Genomic DNA, 26,937 nt, shown 5'->3' with positions numbered 1-26,937 from the left:
ATGAATTCATTTTTAGCTTTTGCACATGCAACAGAAGATGAGGTTGAGCTTTAAGAACAAGGGTTTTAGAATGTGTTTCTGGTCTCCATACTAAATAAGCTGTCTAATTAGTGACTATCCCATAGGCATCATGGTGATGGGCCCATATGACAGTGCAAGAGACCATCACATCACCAGGGGAGAGTCTATACGTATTCATGATCAGGTTCTGCCTCCCGCATAACAGAGCCCTGAATCAGACAAGGTATCCAAGGAACACTCAAAATGGCAGGCAGTAGAGCAGTGGTTCCCAACCTCAGTCCCCAAGTATCCAGAACAGGTCATGTTTCCTGGTTTTTCTTCTCTTTCTACAAGGGCTTTAAATCAAAGTCAACGGCTTGGTATTTATAACCGCTACTTTATCTAAAGGAAATTCACAAAATATGGCCTGTTGGGGGTTACTTCAGCACTGGGATTGGGAACCACTGCAATAGAAGGTTTACAGCCAAAACTCCAGCCTTACTTTCAGTCTCGCCCAATTGCTCAGGCTCCTCTCCTGTACTGAAAATGCTAGTTTAAATTTCAATGCACCATGTAAAATTGTAAGCTTCTCACAGTGTGCAGTTAAAGCTGCTGCAAGTCAGATAGAGCCTGCCTCATGTCCTGGCTAGAGGACATCTAGCATCATCCAGCCTTTCCTCCCCCGCTTCACTGTTCATTTCCCACCCCATTAATTCATTTGTTCACTCATTCATTCCAGGACCACCAAATTTTTTCAACTATGGAGGATCAAGAATAATCTGTTTGCATCTGCATTGTGTTGCCCAGTGATGTAATTGGGTCTAAAATAAAGTATGTATTAAAAATGGAAAGGATTTATTTACAAATAGCATTTGCATGTTGATGGGGGGTGGGGGAGAAACTGGGAAAGGCAAAATATAGGTGGATTACACTTCAGCTGCTGGATGCACTTTGTGTGTGTCCAACAACAATCGCAGCAGGTAATTGCTGGTTATGCCTGTCATAGTGAATGGGATCAGCAGATGTAGTTAGCCGCTTACAGCAGCAGGAATCAGAAGGTTCCTATCACTGAAATTCATACCAGGCCAAATCACCAGTGCAAATGCTACCTTCAATTCATATATGCACCTTCCACTTTTTAGCTTTCAAAGTTCATTCGCTATGTATTAAAAAAAAAAAAAACTAAATTACCTGGACTGCAATTATCAAAAAATGATTTCCTGAATTTTGGAAAGAATACATACATTCTGTAGATAAAAACGAACCATCAGTTAGAACTACGAATTTAGTGTACTGGATACATTGTTTGGGAGAGTTTCTGATGTCATCCCCAGGTGGGGAACTGCTGGACAGCTTCTCAGCATTAGGGAATTGAGTCAAGAGCCAAAGGTTGAAATCCTCCAGACGTTCGTATTCCTTCCCCCGATGTATGAAGATTTTGTTCTGTAAGAAAAGCCAGACACTCTAGCATTATACGAACAGAAAAAATGGCAGCAACTCACCAGTTTAGGGGGAAATAATGGTTATGGCTTGAATTTAAATGGGCAGCACGGTGGCTAAATGGTTAGCACTTCCGCCTGTCAGTACTAGGGTTGTTGGTTTGAATCCCAGCCACGGCACCACCTGCCTGGAGTTTGCATGTTCTCCCTGTGCCTGCGTGGGTTTCCTCCGGGTACTCCAATTTCCTCCCACGCTCCAAAGACATGCTGGTAGGTTAATTGGCTCCTGTCTAAATTGTCCCTAGCATGTGTATGTATGGATGTGAGTTAGGGACCTTAGATTGTACACCACTTGAGGGTTAGGGACTGATGTGAATGTACAATATATGTATGTAAAGTGCTGCGTAAAATTGATGGCGCTATACAAGTACCTGAAATAAATAAAATGGAATTTCAATGAAAAATGGAAGGTCTGCTTTACAGTCAGTCCCCCACCCCCCAAATAGAAAAAGCTTGGAAAAAAATCTAACTTTTACAAACTAAATAAAAAATGTAAACATTTGGCCCTGGCTGCCATGCTGCCATTCCATGAAGGTGGATGACACCAGCATGCCTCACTGCTGCCTCCCAGAAAAGCTGTGTGCTGGAAACTCACAAGAACGCAAGCAGTCCATTGCATTCTGGCACAAATTCAAGCACACAGCTTTCTCATAGGCCACCTATGCCTCCCTGAAAGGGTCAGAAGCCAGGGCTCAGCTAAGTATTTATTGTTTAATGTGTAATTTGTTAGGGGTTTTTTTTTTGCCTAAGTTATTTCACTTGTGGGTGGGGAACTGACTGCAAAGTGGATCTTCCATTTTGATGGGAAGTCTGTTCTAAGGACTATCTGAGATAGGTTTGTGAGCAGGGGGGACTGACAACTCATGAGGCCCCTGGGCAATAGGGGATCATGGGGCCCCGTGTCCTTGCCAAAACTCAAAAAAGCCTATGAAAAAGGTACCAGGGGCATCTCATGGGGCCCCCTTCTGACCCCGGGCTCTCGGGCAGTGCCCTAGTTTCCAAATGGTCAGTCCGCCCCTGTTTGTGAGTTTTAAACTGATAGGGTTATCTAAATTTACTGTACATGACATCAGTCAGCTTTGAAGGTCCATTTGAAAGCCTTGAGATTGAGGCTTTTGATAAGGAAAAGGTTAATGTGATGCGTCATCTACTTGTTCATGTACTTTTTTTCGTGTGAGCTAATGATTTCTGTAAATTATTTGCTTTTGACATTATAGAAGCAAAAGGAAAGTCTGGAAAACATGAAAAATTGTCTAAAGTTCCACCTGGTAAGCTCAATAAGAGAATGCAAAATATCAAGTAATATTTCAAAATGCATCCCTCTCTCCCACTCTCATGATCAGAGTAAAGAATTCTGTAGAAATCCACTAAACACTGATAGGAATACTTCATTTATAGCATAATACTGTACAAAATTTCCCTGCACTCAGGTCTGATAGAAAGCAGTGGATATGACTCCATCCACATGCTGTTAGTATAGATAGGTGAATCATCCTAGCTCGTTACATTTAGCCTGCAAGTTGAACGTGAAAAAAATCCAACAGTCTATTGGCAGCTTTATGCATGCATATTTCAAATCCCGAAAATCAAAAACGTCATTTGCTCGGTAATCCGATGGTGCCATCAACGATTTCAAAATGCGGCCGACCGAGTCATAAAGTTCACCCCATATAACAGGTGAAACTTCTGTTCCTTCCAGGTCACAGCTCATGCGCATATTCTTTTCGGAAAAATTATTGTACAATTTGATCATTGAGCCGAAAATCGGTCATTTTTCACAAATTTTCCAACATGCCCAATCAGCAAAAAGAGGAGGAACCACGAAAATTGGCTGGTGCCATTGACCCACTAACAGAGCGAAAATCGACCGATTATTCTTAGATCCGATTTTCGGATGAAAAATCGGTCGAATTTCGACCCATGTATGGCCGACATAAGAAAAGCCTAATGGAGGCCATACACAGGTCAAATTCTGAATGATTTTTCGATCGAAAACGTCGTTTGTTCTGTAATCCGATGGTGCCACCAATGATTTAGTAAATTGGTTGTTTTTCACGAATTTTCCAGCATGCCCGATAAACAAAATGGGGAGGAACCACGAAAATTGGCCGGTGCCATTGCCCCACTAACAGAGCGAAAATCGGCCGATTATTCTTAGGTCCCATTTTCATACGAAAATCGTTCAGAAATCGATCCATGTATGGCCGGCCTTACTGTTTATAGCGAAGTTTTCGAGTGCTAAGAAAACTGAAGGGGCTGTCTATTTTTCAAGTGAACGTTCAATTGGTTGCTAAAGGAAGGAGGAGGTGACACCAACTTTCAGCTCTACTCAGGAGGGGTCTCCATTTTTCCACTCTACTCTTTTCTAACCAAACTTCTGAAAGGATGTGCCAACATGACATTACAAGGGAACGACAACCAGAAATTAGAGAAATATAAATACAGAAACTTTTTTATCTGTATCAAGTAATATGGTTTTTCATACCCGCAGGAATGATGGGAAACCTTGGCCGTAGTATCCCACAGCAAAATACTCTGGTTGTAGCCTCAGGGATCGCATGATGTTCTGGTAGAAAGTGGCTTGCTTGTTCTACAGATACAAAGATCAGTTAATGGAAATTAAAAAAAAATTAACAATGCATACAGAATTTGATCACTAATGATGGTAGAAGTGTCAGGGAGAGGTTTAGTGTAAATATTCCGCTGCCTTAGTGTATGTACAGAATTGCACAGAGAACAATCTTATACTGCCGCAGTTTGTGCCTGGAAACACCATCCAGTAGGAACAGTTTACTTCTCTGTGCATGTTTACAAACCGCCTCCTCATATGTAACCTGGACCAACCTTTAGTAAAAGCATTTTACATTATACTATTCAATTGACTTTACCATAAAGTCAGCATGTAAAGACTTTTTCCAGTGTACTGCAATGCAAAAATGTTGATTATGTGTTTTTTGCATTGAAGTAAATGGCCTGAATTACATAACAATACATTCAGTAAGAACGAATTCTAACAGAGAGCTGATAAGCCTGCCTTTCCTGCAAATGTCTTCCTAGGCAGTTGTTCATTTTTCACTGTGGTTGGGGTGGATCAGGGTCCTCGCACAAATGAATCCCCTCTTCCCCCTGAAAGTGATATATTAAAGTGGAGCTCCACCCAAGAGGTGAAGTTCCGCTTTAAAGACTGCTCCCCCACTCCCCATTAAGGATTGGCACCTTTGGGGGGCAGGGGGGAGCGGGTACCTGAATTTGACAGGTACCCGCTCCCACTTCTGGTCCGATCACCTAGGTGATCGGAAGCAGAAGGTGTCCTCCCTCCCTCCCTGTAGTCTTTTGGGACGCGTGACAGGTCACAGAAGACTACAGGGCCATTTATGAAGCGCAGAGCTACTCACACATATGCAGTGGGTACCCGGCTGTGAAGCCGCAAGCAGTCACAGCCGAGTGCCCACACTGAAGATGCCGGCCCTGGAATACAGGACAGCAAGTGAAATGGGCTGCGGGCGACACATCACAGGACCGAGGAACAGGTATGTGGCTCTTTATTTAAAAGTCAGCAGCTACAGTTTTTGTAGCTGCTGACTTATTTTTTGACAGGGTGAGTGGAACTGCGCTTTAAGGTGGTGCCATGACTACTTGTCCCAGATTTCCTGTTTCAGGATGCCATATTCTATGGAGCCACCCTTGCATGCAGGGACTTGAGTTGTGTCTCCATACACTGTGTTAATTAATAGAAACAGAGTCCTGTAGTCTAGGGTGGCAACACACTCCCCTGCTCCTCCCTCCCACTCCCCTCTTTGAGCTAACAGACTGATTGGAGACGGCACTGTCCATTGCTAACTCTTTCCCGTGCAGAGTGGAAGTTCAAGGAAGCAGCACTGAGAGAACAGCAACCAGCAGCATTGAAAGTTGTAAACTGCAAGCGATGGGCTAAGTATTTTACCAAAGTTCTATTGTTTATTTTATTGAGCTTAATACGACTTTAATCAGAGATTATGAGATTAAGACTGCATTCTCACCCAAGGAGAGCATAAACACAGTGTATTCCTGGTGATTTTGAAGTGTTTTCTTTAGGCGTATTACAGATGTTTTTGTACATGAATTAAGCTTCAGGAGTTTTTTTTTCTTGGGTTGGGCAAAGAGCAGAACAGTTATGTAGGAGGAGGTGTAAAAATGTACGAAACGCGTCGGAGAGGAGCTTGCGGATGACGACACAACGGAAAGTCGGCGTTTATCACAGCAGTGGTATACATCGCTCCAGGACTCTACAGATCGTGAGGCACTCTGGTAACATTCTCAGGGCCCGCAGTTGCTATTGTGTCATAATAATTATATGATCTTGTGATTGGCTGGAGCATATGTTTATGTTACTGATTGTAACTGACTTGGAAGGCACAGTTTCCTTGGGTTTGTGGAGATATTCAGTGGATGCTTTTTGCACTTGGTGTCGTCTGGCACCTGTCACATGTGAGTGCATATATGGAAGTCTTTGTGATTAATAAAGCTTTTAAAGGGTAAACACTAGGTTAAGTTTTTTGTTCATGAGAATTACCACTGGTGAAAAGGGTTCTTTGGAGTGAGCCATTGGGATCCATTGTTCATCAAGTTGATCTTCAGAGTCCAAATTGGGACCAAAAGTGCGGTTAGACCAAGCATTATAAGATGTGAGGTCACACTACTGGAGGTGAGCAGACATCTGGTGGAGGAATTGTCCACTCTCTGTGTTTTGGAGCACCGGTGGTCATAGGAGGAAGGATATTTGTTCAGAAGAAATTTATTGGGACTTATATTATAATTTATTTTTTATTATTTATAGTATTCACATATTCATTTATTTCTATTTGATGTGTAGTGCTGCACAGTCATATTTTTATTTTCTCATCTAAAAATGTGCATCTCCCATTGAAGTCCAGGGAGCCAAAAACGCCTTACTATGCTTGAAAATGTAGTTTTCAAGCGCAGGGCCTAGAGCGCAGGGCAACTGAGTGTACAAATGTGAACAGGGACAGTTGGAAAAAAAAAATCAGATTCTATATAGTCAGGCACAGGGAAACGAACAGAAAAATGCTCAGGTGTGAACGGGGGGGCTAAGAGCCATCAGCAATACTAACACAGCTATAGAATCACTTACCAGTAGGTCACTCAGGGCCTCGTAGTGGAAGATTTGGTTTTCATACATCTCTATGAGCTCTTTGCTGCGTATGATTGCCTGCTCCCACATCTGTAGCAGAAAGTAGACAAACGGTTAGCAGGAAACACAGTCAATACACAGAGATACTGTAACTAATGGAAACCTGCAGTGAGAGAAATGCAGAGTTACATCCAGAACTCCAGATTAGAGCCCCAGAAAATGTGCAAGTCATTGTATTAACATGACAGCCAGGCAGGACTGCTGAAAATGGGGTACCACCGACCCTCCTGTATGGGGTCCGGGCCCAATCAGTTCAGCAGGGAAGCCCGGTCAGCAGATCGAGGACAGGAGGAGGTGATTGGTGCAGCAGGGGGGCCAATTACTGAACCATTCCCTCTGTGTGGCTTTCCCTGCAGTAGCTGAAAGCCGTCAGAAGGCAGAAAAAGAGAAGCCAGAATTTAGCTGCTGCAGGGAGAGCCACATCCCCACAGGGTGCTATGTCTGTGCGGGGGAACATTTCGGGATTGGGGATCAGTGCAACTAGCACTGACTATAACTGGCGGCATAGACATGGAAAGGGAACTACAGTTACTAGAGTTTAGTTACCTATACATGTAGGGGGTGAAGGGAAAGTCGAGACACCAACCCTTAACTCATCAGACTTCATGGAAAGGTATAGAGAAGAAATCAGCCTGTGCTGTCCTTACTGCTACCTGCAATGGACTGCAAGGCACCCAAGCAATGCACTGGCAGGTAGGTTGTTGTGGCTCAGGTTAAATTGTCCCGAAAGGTTACTAGGGGTAGAGGTGAAGGTCTGGGAGTTCTGCTAAGCCTTGAAAACTACAGGGGTGGTACTGGGTATATGGGGGGAGGGGAAGGGTGTTGTGGGAGGGATTTTTGTTGTGTCTTGAAATTTGATGGGGGGGCAGGGGGTGATGCTGGAAAACAACTGGTTGGGAATTACTAGTCTTGGTATAGCATATATATAAGCATATATACGAGGAGTCTCCAAAATATGATGACTGTTTTATGAGACGCTACTAGAGAATAAAGAATTTTGGACTATCTTTTGGCTTTGTGCTCCTGGAATAGTCCCATATGCTTTGGGTCCAGGTCTTTCCATGGCTTTGCTGACATTTCAGTTAAAAAAAAAAAAGTAATTTTCTTATTTGGGTCCTAAGATTAAAAAGCTTGAAGTGTTACTAAACCCACAACAGTAAAATCAGTCTATATATACACAGTAAAGCATGCTTGTTCTACTCACTGTGGAGCCTAAGGGGTTAATGCTCTGCAATGTGTAAAAAGGCCGTTTGATTCTTCTTCTCTGCCCCTCTTGTTCAAATGTCCACGCTTGTCTTCTGATACTGAACCGTAGCCATTCTGAACATGCTCAGTTTAGTTTGTATTGCTAGAGTTTTTTTTTATCTTGGGAGAGTGCATGTGATCAGCACAGGGCCAATCAGCACTGTCCAGACACAGGGTCAGGGGTTTTGCATCCTCCAAGAGCAGAAAGAAAACTCCTTCTACACGCTTTAACCAGTGCTCTGCTGAACACTGATAGAAGTCACAAGACTGCTCTAACTGCTGATGAGAAAAGGTATTTAGCAGTTTATATTTACTAAAATAATTGCACTTCCATGTTCTGTGTACTGTGGGAGACCAGATATAGTGAATACAGGGTCCTGGGTTTAGTAACACTTTAAGAAGACCTAGAACACAGCATCACAGACATGCTTCAGAGAAATAAAAACATCAACGCACTTTTCCCTTGTCAAAGAAGGATATGATCTCGAGGTAAAGCCTTTCCTTCAGCTCCTGCTGTGTGTACACGGTGAAGCTGTCTCGTTGTAGCAAGTGAGGTGCACATGGTTTATCTGACCACTAGAGGGCGACAACACACAATAAAAACAGTAATGAAGTAAAGGAGGAACACGCCATATTATTCAGTATTACACCCCGATCACACCGGGTGCGATTTGCCATGCAATTTGCAATGCCATGCGAGTTGCCAATCGCATGGCAAGTTGCACCCTATTTTCCGCAATCAAAAGCGGTCATATCGGTGCGATATCAACTTGGTCAGAGTCACACCGATTTTTAAAGCAGTGCATGCACTACCTTAGGTGCGACTTGCATAGACATCTGGGCAGATGTCTTGCAAGTCGCACCTTAAGTCGGAATTACATTTGACTTTGAAATTGTGCAACTTCACTGGAAGTCGTACAATTTCAAAGTCGGATCGGTGTGACCCAGACCTTAAAGGTCAGAAATAGGAAGGCAAACATTTCCCACCTGCAACAGCTCAGCATGGAGTAGTAGGGTATATGCTGCCTCGGTGTAATTCTCCTTGCTCAGATGCAGGTCTCTCAGCTTGTACACATACCTGAAGACAAGACATATACTGTGACCATCTGCACCTTTTACATGAACTATACACATTACCATCAAAGGCCATAATACTAACCGGATGTAAATGTCCTCCCTTTTCTTTTCCTTGTAAAAATTCTGTTTACAAAATAAATAAAACCCCATTATTAAATGACATATAGTCGTTGACAATTGTTCACACCATGTGTAGGTTTGAATACTTCATCCTACTTTCATTATGATCATTACCATATTGCAGAACATTTTTTAAATGATCACACAAGCTCCTGTCCACTGAATCAGCCTTCACATTTCTCTATTTACTAATATTTCCTTCCACTTCCAGGTCCTAAAGCTGTGCTAAACTGTCCACAGGGTCTACCCTAATGCCAGAATCCCCAACAAGGAATGAAAGCTTCCTTCTTTATCACTTTTAAACCTTTGGTTGAGAAGGAAGGGGCCTCATAGTAGAGTTTACTATGAAAACACTCACTGTAAGAACAATTCTGGTATTGGTCCAAACAAAGGCAATGATGTAACTGTTATTGTGGTCTAGAGATGACCATATGTGTTACAGACTGACTGTACAATCAAGTGTAGATTTACCAAAACTATGTAGTATAAGGACTTATCTAATCCATCAAATTATTTGGATCCAACCAAGCAGACCCTTGCACTACATAATTGTTGGTAGATTTAAAAAGGGATTTTACAATTCAGATTTTGGTGAGCTTTTTAACAAATATGGGTTAATGGTCAGCAAAAGTCACAAAGCTTGGAGGAGACACCTTCGCTTAATTCTCTGCACTCCTAAAATGGTTAGGATGTCAGGATTCCTCCTCACTTTCCAACTTAAGTTGAAAAAAAGAAGAAAGAAAAGCGTTCACTCTCCATTTTGCCATGCAGAGAGCAGGGGCGGACTGACCATTTGGGCTCTCGGGCACTGCCCGAGGGCCCGGGGTTAGTAGGAGGCCACATGAGATGCCCCTGGTACCTTTCATTGGCTTTTTCATAGGCTTTTTTGGGTGTGGGCGAGGACACAGGGGCCCCATGATCCCCTATTGCCCAGGGGCGCCATGAGTTGTCAGCCCGCCCCTGGCAGAGAGCAAACAATCCTGGTGAAGCACTGGATTCTGTTAAATCAGCAACACTAACTTTTTACGCTTTTTTAAAAACGTTTTCAAATCTGTACAATGGTTAAACTGGATAGGAATCAATAGGACCCCTAATACCAGCTCCTCAGTAAGAAGACAGACATCTTTTTTCCCCACCAGGTAATTGTCACATAGGGTGTGAAAGACATTGAGAACAGTCAGCACTGGTGCTTGCCCTTTTTTATTTCAGCTCTTCACTCAGTCCATATGCAACAACCATTACAAAAACGTTTTCATGCTTCTTGATAAATTTTTAATTTCCAGGGAAACAGAGACTACAAGGCAGGGAGAATCAGATGTAAGAAGTCTGGCAGAAAGAATTCATCAATGTCTCCATGAAATAAAACACAACACAATAGTAAATTGCTTGTATACCTGGATAGGTGGTGAAATCTCAGTTTAAAAAAAACAAACAAAAAAAAAAACTTCAAAAACAGCATCTTCCATTTCCCCCTATATATATATATATTACACACACCAATTACAGTGACTCCTCTGGAATAAATTGCACAAACCAAAAGTAAAAGAATTCTTAGGGATAGGAGTGCATGCAAATTACCCCACAAAAAACTGTATTAATATATAATTACAGTACTCCTTACCCTACTATTTCCCTTCCCTAACCAAGACATTCATTTAAGGTAGGCAATGGTCTTAGTTCTCCAGGAAGACTTATTGATTTTCCAAATATAGTGAGAAGCATATATAGTCATGTAATTTACAGTACAACAATAATTTAAACAAAATTCAAATATTTAACAGGCATGGCTTCCCAGATCAAAATCTTACATTAACAATAATTGTTCCTAGAGTTGGCCTTTCAATGAATTACACTTGTTCATGCTGTATACATTGCAATTGATATTCAACTGCTGCAACTTTCACGAATATATTTCATTCATATTATGAACCCTCCCACAATAAATGTTCCAGTCTGTGTTCCTCTAAGGGCCAGTTTACACCAGGATTGCACAGGAATGCACGGGTTCAAACCTGTGTGCTGCTGTGTGGTGTGTTTTAACAGCCAGTTCATTTGAATGGGCTGCAAAATGCACCAGACCACATAAGGATTAGTCCTTGCCAGGAACGGATTGACCATTTGGGCTCTCAGGCACTGCCCGAGGGCCCGGGGTCAGTAGAGGGCCCCATGAGACGCCCCTGGTAACTTTCATGGCTTTTCTGGGTGTGGTTTGAGTGTGGGCGAGGACACAGGGGCCTCATGATCACCTATTGCCCAGGGGCCCCATCCCATGAGTTGTCAGTTCACCCCTGGTCCCTGCATTACTTTTAAAAATGCACTGCACCAAACTGCATGGTACTGGGGTACCATGTGATTGAGTGCCTGCAAACACACTGCGTTTCGGGTGCTGTTAACAACACATTAGCAAGTCGCAAGGACAGTGCGATCACCTGTTGTACAGAAAAGTGCACAGAACGTGCCTTTCCGGCACCGTGTTCTGGTGTGAACTGACCCTAAATCATACACTGCAAAGATCGGTATTTCACAACCTCAGCTCCTTGGGAGTCAGTCAGAAATTACTCAGTGTATCACAGATGGTTTAGCAACATTGTATCGTTTGTCCAAGGCCCCGCAAAGGGATGACATTTATAGACAACTCAGCAACCCTACACATTAAGAAAAAAATAAAAGTGAAGCCCAACTAGGAGAATTCATTCAAGAACATGATCACAATAATATGAATCTTTTCTTGACATACTGTATACAGAACGTTTACTGGACATCCAGTTTTTGAAATTGAAAATATACAAAGGTGATGGGAGATCGGACACAATTACATATAAGAAACCTACAGTTGGAAACACCTTCCTGCATGCCACAAGGCATCATTTGGCAACTCAGATTTCTTCAAATCGGGTGGGTCAATTCCTCAGAATTAGAAATCGTTCAACAATGAGAACATTTTTAGATGAAGCCAAGGGTCTACCAGGAAGCTTTCAGGAACAGGGTTATTCATATAAACACAAACAATAAAAAGTTTTTGGTATGGTAAATTGAGTGCACTCATATCCTTTGTATACTTCTTTTACTTTTGGGACTGAAATCTCAGTATTTAAGCACTGAGGCCTACATACCCACTGAAGCAATTATTATGGGGTCTGACTATCCCTGCTGAAATTTTCAATTTATTTCCTATCATGGACAATGTCACAATAGTGAGAATACCCAAAAATGGATGCAAACACCCCAAACCTAAGGAGAAAAGCTGTAACCTAAGCCAAGGGGATCTCACAACCTGTATACAATAAACCAGCTGCACCTCAGCCCACCAGTTTCCATCATTAAGCAATTTATTCACTCCATTGTTCTCTCTCGCCTTGACTACTGTAACTCCCTCCTCATTGGCCTACCTCATCGCAGGCTATCCCCTCTTCAGTCTATCATGAATGCTGCTGCCAGACTCATTCACCTTACTAACCGTTCCGTATCTGCCATCCCTCTGCCAATCCCTCCATTGATTTCCCATTGCCCACCGGATAAAATTCAAAACATTAACAATAATATATAAAGCCATTTCTACCCCAAATTACATCACCAATCTTGTCTCCAAATATCACCCAAACCGTACTGTCTGCTCCTTGCATGACCTCCTGCTCTCTAGCTCCCTTGTCTCCTCCTCCCATGCTCATCTCCAGGACTTCTCCAGAGCTTCCCCATCCTCTGGAACTCTCTACCCCAATTTATCAGACTATTGCCTATTTTGCTCACTTTTAGGCGATCTCTGAATTGTACACAAAAGACTTCCTTCACAGAGCCAAATCATCCTTCGTGTCTCACACGCTCCCCCCCTGCCAGACGCTGCAGCTCAAAGAGGGAGAATTTCAGTAGCAGAAGTAGTGCTGTCAACCCATAAAATAGTAGGCCAGTGAGGTATAGCAAGGTGCTGTTTGACAAGCTACAGGCTTGCGAATTAGCTGACAAAATGCTGATAGTGACAACATTTTTTCATTCTATCATAGTACAAGCAGGCACAGCCTACATGAGTGTAGCATGTGTGTTCTCTGAATTCAGGAGCAGTGCAACATTGTTGCTATACTGTCACAAGAAGCTGCCTTTAAAAGACTTCACTACCTCAATCTATCAGACTATCGCCTGCTCTGCTCACTTTTAGGCGATCGCTGAAAACCTCTTTGGGGAAGTCTATCCTGCCCTCAGCTAATAATGGAATCTTCTACTCCTACCAGTCCATCCCCCACAGTTACTACTTTTTTTACCACTAGCCCCTCCCTCTTAGATTGTAAGCTCCAAGGAGCAGGGCCCTCCTAACCCTCTTGTATTGAACTGTATTGTTGCTGTACTGAATCCCATTATATTGTAAAGCGCTGAGCAAACTGTTGGCGCTATATAAATCCTGTATAATAATAATAATAATCTTTAACTAAAATACAACTTTTCAGTGGATGGTGCTTTAATACACTTTTAAAGAAACCAGTAATAGGTGTGCACCCATATTGTGCCAGTGGCTATTTGATACCAGCAGATTGACGGTGCAGCTCATCCGGTTCTCTTCACTTTCGTCATTGGCTATTGTTCGGTAATCAAGGAGGTTCTCCAGTAAGCTGCTGACCAGAACAGTGAAAACTTCTCCAGAACTGGACAGATATTTGTGTTTCCGGCAGTGTTCCAATAAGCTGCAGATAGAGAATGAACGGCGATAAAAATGAAATTTGGGGAAATGGAGACAAAAGAGAAGGCAAATACAGATCACATAAAAAAAGGAATACATGTGAGCATTTTTGCACAGATAACATTTTTAGTAAAAAAAACACATAGCAAAAAAAATAAAAAAACAAAAAACAAAAAAAAAACAGGAACTGCAAGGATCTGCAACTTAAAAGGTAAAACTCACAGCTTCTCTAAAAGGTCCTTGTACTGCCGGTCCCCTTGGCCACCTTCTACCTCTTGATCCAAACGAGTGATTAATTCATTCTCAAACTGCAGAACAAACAATCGTCAAAAACATCAGGTGCAAATTGAGCCATAACTGTACACTATCTCTCCCATAGATTCTACTTTATATGATGTAATGGGGTTAATTTACTAAAACTGGTTTCAATACAGAGCTGTAACAGATTCTGCACTTTCCAATCAGCTTCCAGGTTTTATTGTCAAAGGGTAAAGTATAACTAAAGGCAAAACTTTTTTTGTAGTTTTGGATAGAGTGGTGAGGGATTAGAACACCTATTAGGTTTTTATTGCGGTTTGTGCCACTGTTCTGGAGATTCACCCTCTCTATTTGTCCAGTTTACAGTTATCATCAAAATTGAAAGTTAAGGAAACTGCAAATTGTGGGTTGTCCCAAGAAAAGTAATAGAGGGGAAATTTTTCAATGGGGACACTAGTTCTGATGACCTGGGGGTCCCCAAGGAATTACCTTAATTTGCTGTGATTTTTTCACTTCCTGTTTGGCTATGGGACAGGAAGGGAAGGTAAATCTCCCCAATGGGACACAAATGTGAAAATTAAACTGACAGGGGTTATAACCCTCCCTTACTCTATCCAAAATGAAAAAAAAAGTTTTGCCTATAGTTCTACTTTAATTGAACAAGCTGAAATTAGAAGCGGATTGGCTCCATACACAGTTGCACCAGATTTTACACTCTCCAGTAAATCAACCGCAATGCGCAAGGTTTTTATTGAATAATTATTCCATGAAAACACTGCTTTAGTTAACAATAGGTACCTGCACAATGGAAACTACAGAAAAACCTGACAGGCTATTATGAATAAACTAAAGTCTTTGAGAAAAATTAATAGCTATAGATTGGTTACATACGGTATGTACTTTGCTTTATCCTATGGTATATTTGCTTGGAAATTTAAAAAAAACAAACAGCTTGAAGACATGAAATCTAAAGGGGATGACCTAATAAACTGAAATGCTAAATGTAAAAGTGAATCTGAACTCAAAGGGTGATACTTTGTCATCTTATAGGGAACATCTGGAAATGGTCATTGTGCCTCAGCTTTACCCTGAACATTTTACCTTTTGCTTTGAATTCTTCCTAAAATAACAGCACTTCATTTCCTATGTCTATGATCTCTTGTATTTACAGTCTCATAGCTGCATATCTGCAGTGTAAGATCATCCAAGGCATGGCTTCCTCTAACTGCTAGTCTCACAAGATTCGGAGTGAGATTTAGTGATGTCACTATTGTGCTGCTTCTTGCTGGAGAGAAAACAGTCTCTGATGTCTGCAGGGCAAGGATCTCCCTTGTCCTTGCTTCATCCATTAAAGTGATCCATGCTTCCTCCACCACTCCTGCTGCTTCTTGAATATTACCTCACCAGTCATCAGTAGCTATGATATGAGAAAGCAAGCCCTGCCTCTGCCAAGATGCCTCCATGCAGAGACACAGTGCAGAGCAAGGTGTGGTAAGTCAGTAATGGAGAAAAGAATAGGTACCGAGAGTCCACAAACAATACTGGAGGCTAATCCTTTTTCCTCTGCTTTCCTTTTTAGGACACAGTTTTTACAGCAGAGGCCCTTTGACTATTGAACAAGTTCTTTAAATTAACTGAAGTGTGAAAGTGAAAAAATAGATGTCAACTAGGTATTTTATTTTTAAATATTCCCTAAAATACTCAAATGGAAAGAATCACTGCCAGAAAAAAAGCAAAATATACCTTGTTCCACAGGTCACATAACAGTCTAACATTGTACTGTATACCAACAGTCAGCTTCAGTAGGAACTGCTAACCCTCGTGATTTTTTTGAGGCTTATAGGGGGGCTAAACATAATATTTTCTGATTCTTTGTATGTCACTGAAATCTGTATTTTATGGTATGTGTTACTAAATAGAGGTCTTTTGTTGAAGCTTTATGATTTAGCATGATGCTACTTACCATGTGGAAATGGCCACTCCCACTGAAGTTATATTCATGCTGCATCATGTCAAAGAAGATGGGTATTGTTGCCTTTCGTAGATCTGGCTCTGGAGTCAGCGTCACCTCCAGGACTGGTCCCACCATGGAAGGGATGAACTTAATCTTGTGAGGGCCTGTTGGAAGATGAACACAAAGTATACTAGATGCCATGGACAGTGTTATATAAAGCCTCACACTATACAATGTCAATTATGTTCTTCATGTTAGGGCCATTTCACATGGGCTTTCCGATCAGGTCTGTCTGCCAATTATTTAGGTGGACCTGATTGGAAGCTGCATGCAGGTATATGGGCAGGTGGATGTAAGCATATTTGTGTCCGTTTACATCCACATATAATCGGCGTCCCTCCAGGTCCAGAAAAAAAATTAAAAAGGATTGCATCATTTTTAGTTTTTCTGGACCTATAGGTGATGGATCAGAGGTAGCCTGATGTAAGTGGACACAAGTCTGTTTACATCCACAGAACCATCCTGGGTCTGCCACAGTTCACTGTCAAAATGCGGATACAAAGTATATGGGCACTTCCTGTCCGGCTCCAATTTAGCAGGGGATTGGTTCATGGATCTTCTATAGATCAAGGCGGTGTGTCCCATGTAAAAGGACCATTCATATTAATGTTTTTAGTATCTATTATATTTTTGTTAATATTACTTGCTATAGCATAGTACTGTGCAAAGTAATCACTAAGAAAAGGGAGAGTAGTACAGCTAATTAAATACATACAATGTTCCAAAGGCTATTTCAGAAAGTTGATAACCAAAACATACATTATATGGCCAAATGTTTGTTGACACCTGACCATCACACCTATATGACAAAGGAAAAACAGGCTAGGAGAAAAAAAAGGACACCACTAGACAACATTTTTACAACTCCCTTTCAAAACCATGGACAACAATATGGACTTGGCCTCTATTTTGCAGCTACAACAGCCTCCACTCTTACAGATTTTGAGATTTGTCCATTCAAGCAACAGAGAATATGTAAAATCAGGTACTGATTTCAAACAAGATGACCTAGCTAGCCATCTACACTCCCATTTATTCCTATGATGTTCAGTAGGGTTGAAGTCAGGGCTCCATGCAGGCCACTCAAGTTCCTCCACACTGAACCATATCTTTATGGACCTGAACTTATACAAGCTTGTAGTGTTGTTTACTGTGAAACAGAAGAATACATCAGGAAGCAACATTTTTCTTTAAGGAAAATAGAATTATAGTTACAGAGATGTGTATGGATGTCTCACCTAGATTATACCACATATCTCTAATCTTCAAACCAATCTCCTTTCGCATATCTCCATATCTGCAGGAAAAGGATCCATAATTGGGCACATACTATTCAATACATGTTAACACAAATTAAAAAAAAAAAGATCTATACTTTACAGAACATTACCCAGCTACTTAAGACACCTTTGTATAGCAATAAATTGTTCTTCTCCATCCTCAATCTATTTGCACTGCAGCGTTGTTTACCTTTGCTGGGTGGACTGAAGCCTGGCCATTTTTATACTGAATCCATATACAGTACTTTTAATAAGTAATAAGTATTAACCCCCGTGAAAGTTTGCATGTTTAATTATCATGGGACATTCATTCACAGTAGATTTCATTATTTTTATGGACACTGGCTCTTTAATTTCAAACTGAAAACAAACATCATCAAAAACACAAAATAACTGACTGCCTATGTATACACTCCATTATATCCAGTATTTAGCAGATGAACCTTTGGCAGCAATTACAGCCTTGAGTTTGTGTGGATAAATCCAATCAGCTTTGTACACCTGGACACAACAATTTTTTTGTGGGCTTCATTAGGTTTTCCTCCTGGATTTCCCACTATTTTGCTGTATTCATCCTGTCCTTTACACTCCCCACAACACGATGAATTCACTCAGTGGTCATCAGTCTTTTGTTGGCCTCTCTTACTAGTCTTCTTGCATGGTAGACAGCCTCTTTTTTTAGCAGATACACAGTTGTGCCATAGTCTATTTCTTAATGATTTAATTAACTTTACTCCAAGGAATATTCAGTGTCTTGGAAATTTACAGTACTGTGCCAAAGTTATAGGCAGTTGTGAAAAAATGCTGTAAATTAAGAATGCTTTCAGAAATAGAAGTGTTAATAGTTTATTTTGATCAATTAGCAAAATGGAAAGGTAACAGTAGAAATCCAAATCAAACCAATATTTGGTGTGACCACCCTTTGCATTCAAAACAGCATCAATTCTTCTAGATACACTTGCACTTAATTTTTCAGTTTTTGAAGAAACTCAGTAGGTAGGTTGTTCCTAACATGTTGGTGAACTAACCACAGATCCTCTGTGGAAGTAGCCCAACTTAAATCCATGTATCTCTACATGTAATGCAAGACAGACTCAATGTTGAGATCAGGGCTCTGTGGGGGCCAAACCATCACTTTCAGAACTCCTTGTTGTTCTTCACATTCAAGATAGTTCTTGATGACATTGGCTGTATGATTTGGGTTCTATTCTTCTGAAGAATAAATCCGGGACCAATCACATGCCTCCCTGATGGTATGGCATGATGGATAAGTCTTTGCCTGTATTATTCAGCATTGAGGACACCATTGATCCTGGCCTAAATCTCCAACTACATTTGCAGAAATGCAGCCCCAACCTGCAAGGAACCTCCACCATGCTTTACTGTTTACTGCAGACACTCATAAGTCCAGAGCACCTGCTTCCATTTTTCTGCACCCCAGTTCCCATGTTTTTGTGCATAGTTGAGTCATTTAGCCTTGTTTCTGCATCAAAGAGATGGCTTTTTGGCTGCAACTTTTCCACGAAGACCACTTCTGGTCAGACTTCTGCAGACAGTAGATGGTTGTACTTGGGTCCTTCTGGTTTCTGCCAGATCTGTGCTGGTGGCACTGCTGGACATCTTCAGATGTCAAAGGGAAGGAAGCGTGATGTATCTTTCATTTGCTGCATGAAGTGTCCTTGGCCAACCATTGCGCCTATGGTCCTCTGAATTGTCTTTTTCTTTGCGGTTCTTCAAAAAAGCTTGATGAATTTAATTGATACTGGTTTGCAGCCAAAGCGCAGTTACACCAAATATTGATTTGATTTAGATTTTTCCTCTGTTCGCTCACTTTGCATTTTGTAAATTAATAAAAATATACACTTAAAATATATATCTTTGAAAGCATTCTTACTTTACAGTTTCTCTCCACACCTGTCAATAACTTTTGCACAGTATTGTACCTGTACCCCTACCTATCACCTGACTTGGAGTGTCCTTCCGGACAGTATAGTCAGTTGGACCTCCCATTTATATTTAGTATTTATACTGCCATCCCCTGGATCTCCATATATATGTGAATTTATGTTACAAGCACTTGGGAAAATCTTCCCCAGTCCTCTATCCAAAGTAAACAAAAAGTGTTGGCTTTAGATATAAGCCGTGAACAGTCACAGGATATTTATCACGCAGACGTTAGCAGGGGAAAACCTAGCCATACATAGACTGATTGTTGGCAAAGAAAGGTAATATTAGAACTCCTATAATAATTTTTCTTTTTAATAGTATTCGGATATTAAACAGACGTAATTTATGCATTTGGAATGGTAGGTGATGATTATGCAACTTCTACTCGGCTCCTCCAATGATCTGGAAATTTGGCAGGATTTCCAAATGGCTGGATTGCTCAGATATGGTCTGTGTAAGATCAGGATCTAGTCATACAGACAACCCAGTCTGCCCATGTATGTACAGCTTAATAAAAAAAAAAAAAGATACTTATACACAAATGGACAAGAAAACCTGAGTACAAGGACATTTCTCTGAATAGCACACAGACAAACATATACACGTATGAACTCTTACTTGCACAGAATTTTGTGCCGTTTCTCTGGGGAAAATGTATGCAGCTGCAGAGATTCGTGGGTTAAAAGCGACACAGCCAGGTGGAAGAAGTTATTCCAGAGCTGGGAGAGAAAAACAATGTTAAAAAACTGCCTGCAGGACACCTTTTAGATATTACTTTATATTGGTGACATTGGACTAGCTGCCACATTCACAGTTTATGTAAGTTTAAAGGCTAACGCCACCTTTTGCCCCATATTATTAAGGGTGTAATATGTAACATGTAGTGCAAATGGAGGATCAATGTACTCATAGCCCATTCACACTTCCTCCAAGGTGCAGAGACATAGTTGAAGGAAGAGTCTGCAGGAGTCTGGTATTGCTCCCATGACCCACTGATTGTGGGTGCAATGCAAAGCAATAAATGCCCGTTTTTTTTAATTTATTTTATTTTCAATTATATGTGCCATTATTTTTCTGTAAAAGGTGGACTTAGCCTTCATAAGTTACGTGAAAGGGTAGAAATTGGAAAAATAATACCCAAGTACAATTGGAACAGATCCTTCAGCTGACCAAATAATAGGTGTAAATGCATCTAGGTTTTCCCCTCAGGAGGGTATTGATCCTTAAAATAAATCTGGCATTGGTCTGTAGGGTAGATAGATGCAACCATTTGGGTACTAAGAAAACACACTATTATGCTACAGTCTTTTCACAGTATGCCCATTCTTCTGAACACTCACATATCTAGTGGCACTTTAGCAGGTCTGCTCACTAATGCAAAAAACTCTATTCTGGTACTGTGGGTAAAGCTGTCCACAGACATTTAAGGGCAATCTGATATGAATGGTGCAATCCAACAGTCATTAGGTAAGAGGACTGGCCAGGAAGTGCAGAAACAACAGAGAGGGGCAAAGAAGATGTTAAGTGGCCTGCATGTATTAATCTTAAAATTGTTGAAAGTCAGGTTGGGACTGTGGCCCCAGCCCTCACGTCCCCTCTACCCTACTCTTGGCTATGGATGCCCTCCATTATAGCAATGAGCTAACAGAGAATTTAAGGGGTATGGCCAAGCTCTTGGCTAATGAAACTAGTTGATATTTACATTTAAGAACACACTCGGCTAAGGTAAGCCAATGCACAAGCATCTCCAGTAGAAGCCTACCATGTGGTAGTTTGGAATCATTTAGGGATTGCTAGGTACATGTAGAACTGATATGATAGTCCCCAAATTTCAAATGCAAACCATTTTTATGTTCATGGTATTGATAATTTCTGCAGAAATTGCTTCTCCAAAGATAAAGCTGCCTGCAGTGTGCACTTCTCAGTCATTTGCAAGAAAAAAAAACAAATTGCTGTTCAGCTCTCAGGAGGACACATCCATATGCCTGGTATTGGTGAACACAAAATGTTGCTGCAGACATCAACCAATCAGACTTCACCCTTCAGTTTATGAAAACATTAAGCAAAAAATCTTATTGGTTATGGGCAACATAACCATTGTGCTCATGCAGCCTCCTGTAGCTTTTTTTAAAAAAATTTTATTTTTTGTAATCTAGCTTTAAAATTCTACATTTTAACAAGAATAATTGTGATTTATATGCACATAAAACTTTTTACATTTAGCTGTCCTTCAGTTCTTTATTTTATTTGGTTCCCAGTAAGCCCATATGCTAACAGACACAACAAGTCTGGCAATAGTATCATTTTGCATTGTATTACCTTGCCCATACTCTCACCTGTAGTTCAAAGTTGGCCTGATCAAGGAAGAATTTATTGAGAACAGTGGAGAACCTATTCATGGCACGAAGAAACACTCTGAAAAGTGAAATACATGAAAGACGGTAATTGTTAAAGTGGTAGTAAAGTCAGTTTTTTCACTTGTACCTACAGGTAAGCCTATAAAAAGTAGGAATGCACCGAAATTTTGGTGGCTGAAACGCTTCGCCCGAAAACACCCCTTTCGGCTGTTGGCCGAAATGAAAAAAAGCATTGGTACAGGTGCTGAAAAAAACCCGCCCCTCACCACCGCTTGCCCGCCCAGCCGCTGGGTAGTTCTCAGCCTTACCTGAGAAACCATCAATCCCGGCGTTGGGCATAGAGGTGAGTGAAGGAAAGATGCCTGCCACTCATCTCTATGCCCTTGGAGGACTGGAGTGATGTCACTTCCCGTTACGGCTTTTTTAAAGCACTAGATCAATGCTTTTTTTTGATCCAATGCTTTACATTGCAGAGAAGAGATGTGGGGTCTTATCGACCCCATATCTCTCCATAAAGAGGACCTGCCACTAATTATTTCTATCACAAGGGATGCATGTATTTCTTGTGATAAGAATAAAAGTGATTACAGTTTTATTAACCACTTCCCATCTGGCCCATGTATATAAACGGCCGGACGGTGGCAGTGCAGGGTCAGATGGCCATTTATAAACGGCCTCCCTGCACCCTGCATGTGCACACTCCCTGGGAGCGCACTGCACCGCGATCCGGTGCCCGCTGTGTCTGGACACAGTGGAATACCGATCGTCGGGCGGGGTCCCGATCATGTGATCACTGATTGGCCAATCAGTGATCACATGCAGAGTAGTAAGCAAGATGTCACTTCTGACATCATTGCTTACTACGTGTGAAATCCGTGAATGATCACAGAGGTCACATAGTACAAGGCTATTCACAACAGTAGTTCTCAATGGCTGCAAGAATGCAGCTAGAGAGAAGGAGAAATGATTGCTTTTACAGCCTTTATGGGTGTAAAGGCAATCCGTGTAAAAAAAAAAAAAAAAAATCTTCATCACCGCCCACAAGTAGTACAGTGTCACCATGGTACACTGTACTGCTAGGGTGACAGTATGTTAAAAAAACAAACAAATATTTAAAAAAAAAGGTTTAAAAATGATAGTTTTTGGTTATAAACTAATTTGGGTTATATTTTTTTTACTAAAAAGGTAATGGAATAAATTTTGGCCAAAAAAAAATAAAAATCCCAGTGGTGGATAAATACCAGAAAAATAAAGATTTATCGGTCTCAAAAAAATGCTAAAAGAATTCATATGGGTACAGTGTTGCATGACCTCGCAATTGTCATTCAAAGTGTGATAGCACTGAAAGCTGAAAATTGGCCTGGACAGGAAGGGGGTACAAGTGTCTAGACTGGAAGTGGTTAAAGATACAGTGCAAAAAAAACAAAACATTAAAAACATTTTTGTTTTAAAGTTTAAAGTGCCCCCGTCCCCCCACGTAGTGGTGAATGCCCACATATGTAACCACACACGTGAGGTATTGCCACGAACATCGGAGCAAGAGCAATAATTATAGCACCAAACCTCCTTTGTAACTTTACACTGGTAACCTGTAGAAATTTTGAAAGCATCACCCATGGAGATTTTTAAGTACCGCAGTTTCATGCCATTCCACGAGCATGAGCAATTTTAAGAGCTGTGTGCCGTAAAAAGAGACTCCCGTGTGCACGAGCGGGAGTTGCGTCATCGCGGCACAGCCATTCAAACCTCCAAAACCCGTGAACCTGGAAGACAGATTGATGACGATGGAAGCCCTATGAGCGGGGACAGTGCGCCACTGGAGGGCTTTGTTTTAGGGTACGTTTCAAATAATGTGCAGGTATGCGATGCATACTAGTAAATTACGCCATTTTCTTGCAGGTTTTTTTTTCTTTTTTTTTTGTAAGAAAAGGTTGCGGTTTACTACCGCTTTAAGTAGCCTCTTATATTACAAGTCTGTGCCTTTCACTGAATAAGGCTCAGTATATAAACTGATACAGTCGAATGCAGGTCAGCTACAGACAACAGGCACTTGTCTCCTTGTCTATCTGCTCATCTTTAGTTAGCATAATCCATGTATGGGAAGCTCATTCTCAAGTTTTCTCATGTCTGGGGTAGTAGATGATATTATATGATGTCTCTTACTCTATGCCAGTGGTTCTCAACCTGTGGGTCGCGACCCCTTTGGGGGTCGAACGACCCATTCAAAGGGGTCCCCTAAGACCATCAGAAAACACATATTTCCGATGTGTAAAGAGCAGCTACTGTGTAGAAAGCAGCTGCTGTGTTGAAAGCACCTACTCTGCTAAAAGCAGCAGTATTGGAGGTAAAACGACACTCATGAATTATAATTACTGGGTAAATAATTTTATGGTTGGGGGTCACCACAACATGAGGATCTGTATTAAAGGGTCAAGGCATTAGGAAGGTTAAGAACCACTGCTCTATGTGATTGCATCACTATTGTCCCCCATGCATAAGCTCCCCTTCAGATACTGAATCTTTAGATCTTACAGATTGAACCTGAACCTTGAAAATACATGTACATTTGACTGTCAGATTGTGCAGTCAGATAATCTGGGTATGACCACCTTAAGAGGAGTAAGAATGAAGACATAGTAGTCACCCACTTGTTTTGTGTCATTGTCATCAGCATCCAATCTCTTGGGAATACCCGTTTTCCAATTAGGTCCTTGAACATGATGAAGGTTTCCATCAGGAAATCCTGTACAAGGGAGAAAGATATTCTATACTCTTTTTTAATGGCAGATAAAGAACAAGCAGCTGATGGTGATGCAGACTTACTATGATGTCTTGTCGAGTCTTGAATGTGCTGATGTAATGATCATAGTGGTAATCCTCCATCTGTCTGAGGACAGCAGTCATGCATGCTACAAAACGACCCTGGGGGAATAATATAAAGACACGGTCATTTCTGCACCTGCCAGTATCTTCACACACTGTCACTTTATTCTGCTTCGATGGACATCAGGCCTTGTAAATGAGAGTTTTGCAATAAAAGTGGCTGGAATGCAACACAAGTCAAGTAGCTTCTAGTTATTTTTCTAAGGATACTTACACAATGAAAAAGAAAAACCTGACTGACTCCTCTGAACAATACATACAGTACACTTCTTCTGTATAGCATTAAAGACACACTTTCTAACACCTTCAAGAAATAGTCATTAATGTTCTTTGTACTGCCAAGGCTTCTTACTATGTGTGGTGAGTGTCGACTCATTCCAATGACCGTTCGGTTTATCCTTCTCAGCAAACGCTCCATGATGAGCTGGATGTGGTGTGTCGTGTCGCCCTGTGTGGACATCAAATATAAGTCAACCAGACAACTGCATAGACTTCACGAACAATTCAGATACATCTATTCCACTCAATATCCATGATTCAAATAAAAGGCTAAACGTTTTGGCTTTTATTAAAGAGACTGTCATGGAGGGGAAAAAGGGCAAATTCTAAGTGAATGAAGGTATCTAGTGGTGCACATACCTCTAGAAACAAGAAAAAGAGAGGAAGGCGCCTCTAAGTTCAGTATTGCCAATTTATTAAGTAAACGTAGGCTGAAGAAAGAGCCTATTGAGCATGCCCCGAAATGCATTACCGCCCCCTTCACCTGCCACATCTGACTCTGCTCTCCAAGCATCATTTTTGATGCACAGGCACAGCCTGGACTCTACTTCCTGATCCTATAGACATAGTTTGCTGCTGGACAGCTGGATGTCCCACCTGGATCTAATCACCACACGATGAGTCTTTTTAATTGTTTATCTTGTAAGTGCACATTCTCCATTGTTTACTTAATAAATTGGCAATATTGCACTTAGAGGCGCCTTCCTCTCTTTTTCTTGTTACTGCATTAGAGCCTTGCTTCCACTCTAAGAAGAGCTGCCTAAGTGTTACTGCTCCCATCCATCCCTGATATCCATCTGGCACCTTTATCTTACAGCTACAGAGGTTGGGCTCCAACAAGTACACCCTATATAATATACATTTTCACATACCTGTAGAAGCCTCCCAAACCTTGCTGTCATGGCCAAACCTTAGGCCGTTGATAGGTAAATTTCCAAATCTTTCAGAGAGCACTGGAGCTTGTTGCGTACCCCCACCCCTACACATTTGTTTACTGCTCCACCAGCTTCACTGATCCACAGGAATGTGCAGGAGGAAGGAAGAAGGCGGACAAGCATCAGCACTATAAAGAAGAGACACAGGTTGTCTGTGAGATCATCCTGAGACTTGGCCATGACACATGGGTTTGGGAGGCCATAGCAAGTAGGAGTAGGCACATCTGACTGCATGTACACCTGTAGCAGTATTCCGCCTTCAGCCAGTAACAGGTCTCTTCAAATTAAGGCAAAATTTAATGGGTAACCTAAAGTACAGCAGAATGAAATGAAAACAAGAAGCGCACCAACCTTGCGCATTACCTCAGTAACCAAAATTTATTAATTGTAAAAATATACTCACAAACAGCAAATGAAATCAGGCATGTAAGTCCTCACAGGGACTTGAAGATAGCATGAATCCCATCAAGAGAATGGGTGTTCAGTATTACTGACGCGTTTCGAAGGGAGTCCCTTCTTCATCAGAGTTCTGAATCCCTTGATGGGATTCACGCTATCTTCAAGTCCCTGTGAGGACTTACATGCCTGATTTCATTCGCTGTTTGTGAGTATATTTTTTACAATTAATACATTTTGGTTACTGAGGTAATGCGCAAGGTTGATGCGCTTCTCGTTTTCATTTCATTCTCCAGTATTGGTAGGGCTTCCCCAGCCTTGTTTTGGAGCCGCACAGCCCTTTATGCATTGGTGGACGATTTATCCAGGCCTGGTTCCATCTATTCGCCACCTGAGTCCTAGAGCGCAAGGAGAATTCGTCTTTGATTTAACCTAAAGTACAGCCACAGGCCTCATTCACACACAGCATACATAACCGCATGCCTGTACAGGGCTATGTGTACTCTCACAAGGATGCACAGGTATTCCATTCATCCCCGCACGAGTAGTCCCATTGCTTTCAATTGGGATGCAGTGGCATGTGACATCTGTGCAGGTAAACAGCCCTCTGCTGGCATACTATTATGTACACCCAGTGTAAACAAGGCCAAAGGCCCTCTTTCATTTCTTCTACTAGAAAGAGCTAATGAAAACTTCTTTCTACTAACCAAATAAAAACCTAGGAGGATTTCCATTCTAAACTATTAAGACAAATACAAAGTAATTGCAATATGCCGCTGAGACCTTTCTT

The 26,937-nt window shown here is 41.4% G+C and overlaps 1 protein-coding gene across 2 annotated transcripts in view; it reads right to left on the bottom strand.

The window, feature by feature from the left end:
* DOCK5 (dedicator of cytokinesis 5) overlaps window positions 1-26,937 on the bottom strand; it is a 188,526-nt gene that overhangs the window by 13,553 nt on the left and 148,036 nt on the right. For both annotated transcript variants that reach the window (XM_089692497.1, XM_089692498.1), the window contains 15 exons: window positions 24,890-24,985; window positions 24,478-24,576; window positions 24,303-24,397; window positions 21,634-21,712; window positions 19,916-20,016; window positions 17,309-17,367; window positions 16,020-16,174; window positions 14,021-14,106; window positions 13,646-13,802; window positions 9,095-9,135; window positions 8,923-9,013; window positions 8,392-8,511; window positions 6,631-6,720; window positions 3,985-4,089; window positions 1,302-1,443 (listed from right to left, as the gene is read on the bottom strand). In XM_089692497.1, coding sequence (XP_089548623.1) covers window positions 1,302-1,443; window positions 3,985-4,089; window positions 6,631-6,720; window positions 8,392-8,511; window positions 8,923-9,013; window positions 9,095-9,135; window positions 13,646-13,802; window positions 14,021-14,106; window positions 16,020-16,174; window positions 17,309-17,367; window positions 19,916-20,016; window positions 21,634-21,712; window positions 24,303-24,397; window positions 24,478-24,576; window positions 24,890-24,985 — 1,516 coding nt within the window. The remainder of the gene's footprint in view (window positions 1-1,301; window positions 1,444-3,984; window positions 4,090-6,630; window positions 6,721-8,391; window positions 8,512-8,922; window positions 9,014-9,094; window positions 9,136-13,645; window positions 13,803-14,020; window positions 14,107-16,019; window positions 16,175-17,308; window positions 17,368-19,915; window positions 20,017-21,633; window positions 21,713-24,302; window positions 24,398-24,477; window positions 24,577-24,889; window positions 24,986-26,937) is intronic.

The sequence above is a fragment of the Staurois parvus genome, unplaced genomic scaffold (assembly GCF_062004578.1).
Source record: "Staurois parvus isolate SC_StPar_1 unplaced genomic scaffold, SC_StPar_1.0 ptg000586l, whole genome shotgun sequence".
NCBI classification, from domain to species: Eukaryota; Metazoa; Chordata; class Amphibia; order Anura; family Ranidae; genus Staurois; species Staurois parvus.
The sequence above is the reverse complement of the archived record's forward strand: the minus strand, read 5'-3'. Positions and strand labels throughout refer to the sequence as shown.